Below are 3,102 nucleotides of genomic sequence, written 5' to 3' on the forward strand. Positions count from 1 at the left end.
TTCGGATAAACTGAATTTTATGTCAAATCGTGTCATATTGAGGTTAGGTGTTTTTTGTGTGTACAGTATTCATTCATAGATCCTATTACGTAACACTGCATACTTTGAGATGTTAAGCACAAGAACAATGAATCATGTAACACACACCGTAAAGAATCGACGATTAACGTTCCGATTATGATTTTTTCACTCAATTTAAAATCAGCTGTTTTATATTGAATTGAATTTACATGACATATACATCATGTGATGTGCAATATGAGTATCTGAAAATGAAAATGACTTAACATACCATGGTCAATTTGAATGTATCAACAATTTTTATTATCAAAATAGCACAAAAAACTACGAAAATGTTGAAATCACTTAAAATTGCGAAATGGATTATAAATTGTATTCACAATCGAAGTGTATCATAATTTCTTAGTTGGCCAATGACTTCACGATGTTATTTTATTATTAGAAAGTGTATGTCACATCTTAATCGTAACAAAAAAGTCTTGATACATTTGTGTTGACCAAGAATTAAGAATTCATTGTCGTTCTTGGCTACAAATATCTACCATTTTCTATTTCATTACATTGTTACCGAATTACCAAAATTTTATATAAACCTGAAAACAGAATACAAATATGGTAAATGTGTACGCGAAATGACCGCACATGCGCTTTTACTTCGAATCGATTTGTGCTCTATACTGAATCATTTATGATTATGATTTTACAATTTTAGTCTATTGGAGATGTTTGTTTGTTTTTTTTTGCCACACATTTACAAGTTCACGTGCGTTTGTATGTGCAATGTTTTTATTTTATTGTACTCCTCAAATGTTTCAGAAACATTTCGATATTTGAATGTCATTGAAATATTCGTATATATTGTATTAGCACATACCATTATCGTGGAGAAAAAAAAATTATAAAAGAATTTATTACGAGAATTAGCACAGCTAGATACGTAAAGGAAGTGTTTAGTTTCCAGTAAATTAAATTTAAATAAAGTTCGGCAACAATTGAAGCAAATGCAGTGTGTTAATTTATTGAATTTTATGGACGACTAGAAAAAAGGGAAGTAGAAAAAAGTAAAAATATTGTTGGTGACGCGAACTCAAAATCTGAGGTGTTAATAAAACGAATAATTCATTTAACGTGATATTTTGCAATGAACTGGTGAGAGATGGTTTCGATTGAAGGAGATTGACATATTTGTATTTTTTTCCTTTTGAAAAACCAAAGAATTATCTTGCAACAGTCCTTCAAAAACAAAAAAAAAAATACTTATTTTATAGAAAAAAGGAAATGGAAAAAATTCGAGGTAACTGAATAAATAATATGTGAAGCACGCCGTTCTTTTTCTTCTCATTTTTAAAATCTTATTTAATCTTTCCTCTTGTCGCTCTTCTATCGCGAAATTTCTGTTCGATATCGAAGTCGATGGAGCAAATGGCATTCGATTTTCAACACGTAAAATATTTTCGTCGGGAAATGGATTACCGTTTAATGGAGCATTTACCAGCACTGCTGCATCAGAATCAATTTCCCGTATTCCAAAGACAGATATCAATCCGAATAAGGCTATTTTTACAATTGATTCAAAGTCGTCAAATATTTTAATTGTAAATAATAAAGCATGCGAATTGCTTGATTATCGTCCAAGTGAACTATGTGATATGCAATTTTTATCGTTATTGACAAACAAAACAAATAAGAAGAGTTATGTGTCGGCATTGGCAGAAGGTCAGCTCAATACGACCGATGGCACCATGGTGCTGCTTAGTGGAAAAGTTGTTGAAATGACAACCAAAAAAGGATCAAAAGTAGCTGTTAGTTTATGGATCCGACAAATTGATGCAGATGTTGGACGGATGCTGTGTGTTGCAGGTTAGATTTTTCTAATTAAAACAATAAAACATACTGATTATTCCATAAAATATTTATTGCATACCCAAAAACAGAACCAGTACAACGTCGCATCGCTCAGATTGTTGTGGATAAAAATGGCAAAATTATATCTACTGATGATGAAACATTTATGTTATTTCAAATTGATACCGATGAAATTTATGGATCCGATATTCGACATTTGATTCCAGCCATTCAATTGCCTAATGCAGAAAACTCATCGAATCATAAAACAATATATAAGCAAAAAGCGACGGGTAAAGCCAAAGATAATTTAAGCTTTCCACTGTGTCTAATGATTGCGCCAAAGACTGAGGCTGAATCAGCAGCAACGAGCGTTTCCTCAGACTGTGGCATTGGTGGCGATTCAATACCAAATACGTATGTGATAACAATCTGGGTCTTTCAAAATATTAGTGGCTTAGTGGTAATTGATGATGAAATTTCTTAATTCTTATTGATTCTTTTTCGATTATAATCGATTATTTTCGATTATTCACTAATCATTTTTTGATTATTCGTTCTTTTCTTTTGTGATTCTCCCCTTAGGTAATTGATGAGAGTGGTTCAATAGAATTGTGTAACCATCATTTTTCAATGCTTATGTTTGGATATGCACAATCGAAAATAACACAATTACACATTACAAATCTTATTCCAAACTTCGCACAAGAGCTGGAATATCTTGACATTGGCGACTGGTAACTTTCATTTTGAATTTCAATTTATTGTTCGAATCAAGAATATGAAGACTTTTTTGAAATCTATTATTTGTTTTTTGTTTTTTGTTTTTTATCGCAATGTTAGGAACTGCAATGGTCGAAGCCGTAACATAACATTTTCTTCAATGGATAACGAATCTGAAACGGAAACTGATCCAGTTTATTATGAAGCAGAATCATTCTATGCCACTCCGGTTGGTACTACATCTAATCATAGCCGTAGCAAATCAACTAATGAGAATGAAAATTCAATCTACGAAATGTCTAGTTCAGTGAATAAAATTAAAATTCCATTTACATCGAAAGCAATTAGCGAACCAATAGATATACCAAAATTAGATTCACTTGTGCAACGATTCAATGTAAATGATGTGGCTGGCTTAAAAAATAAAACACAAATAGTCGGTAAGGTTGAAGTGACCAAATTTCTTACCAGTAAACATGCTCAGCGTATCAGAATTTTTTTTCCAAATTCCTA

The 3,102-nt window shown here is 31.7% G+C and overlaps 1 protein-coding gene across 1 annotated transcript; it reads left to right on the forward strand.

Moving 5' to 3' along the window:
- Window positions 1-415: 415 nt before the first annotated feature.
- LOC116347960 (PAS domain-containing serine/threonine-protein kinase) lies at window positions 416-3,059 on the forward strand (the record flags this gene model as incomplete). The annotated part of the gene is made up of 5 exons (XM_031778785.1): window positions 416-1,315; window positions 1,432-1,881; window positions 1,956-2,329; window positions 2,452-2,603; window positions 2,710-3,059. Coding segments are annotated over exons 1-5 (1,342 nt in total), but the record flags the coding sequence as incomplete, so codon positions are not given.
- Window positions 3,060-3,102: the final 43 nt, after the last annotated feature.

This window comes from Contarinia nasturtii, unplaced genomic scaffold (genome assembly GCF_009176525.2).
Source record: "Contarinia nasturtii isolate CC-2019 unplaced genomic scaffold, AAFC_CNas_1.1 Cnas_scaffold_2209, whole genome shotgun sequence".
Lineage (NCBI taxonomy): Eukaryota > Metazoa > Arthropoda > Insecta > Diptera > Cecidomyiidae > Contarinia > Contarinia nasturtii.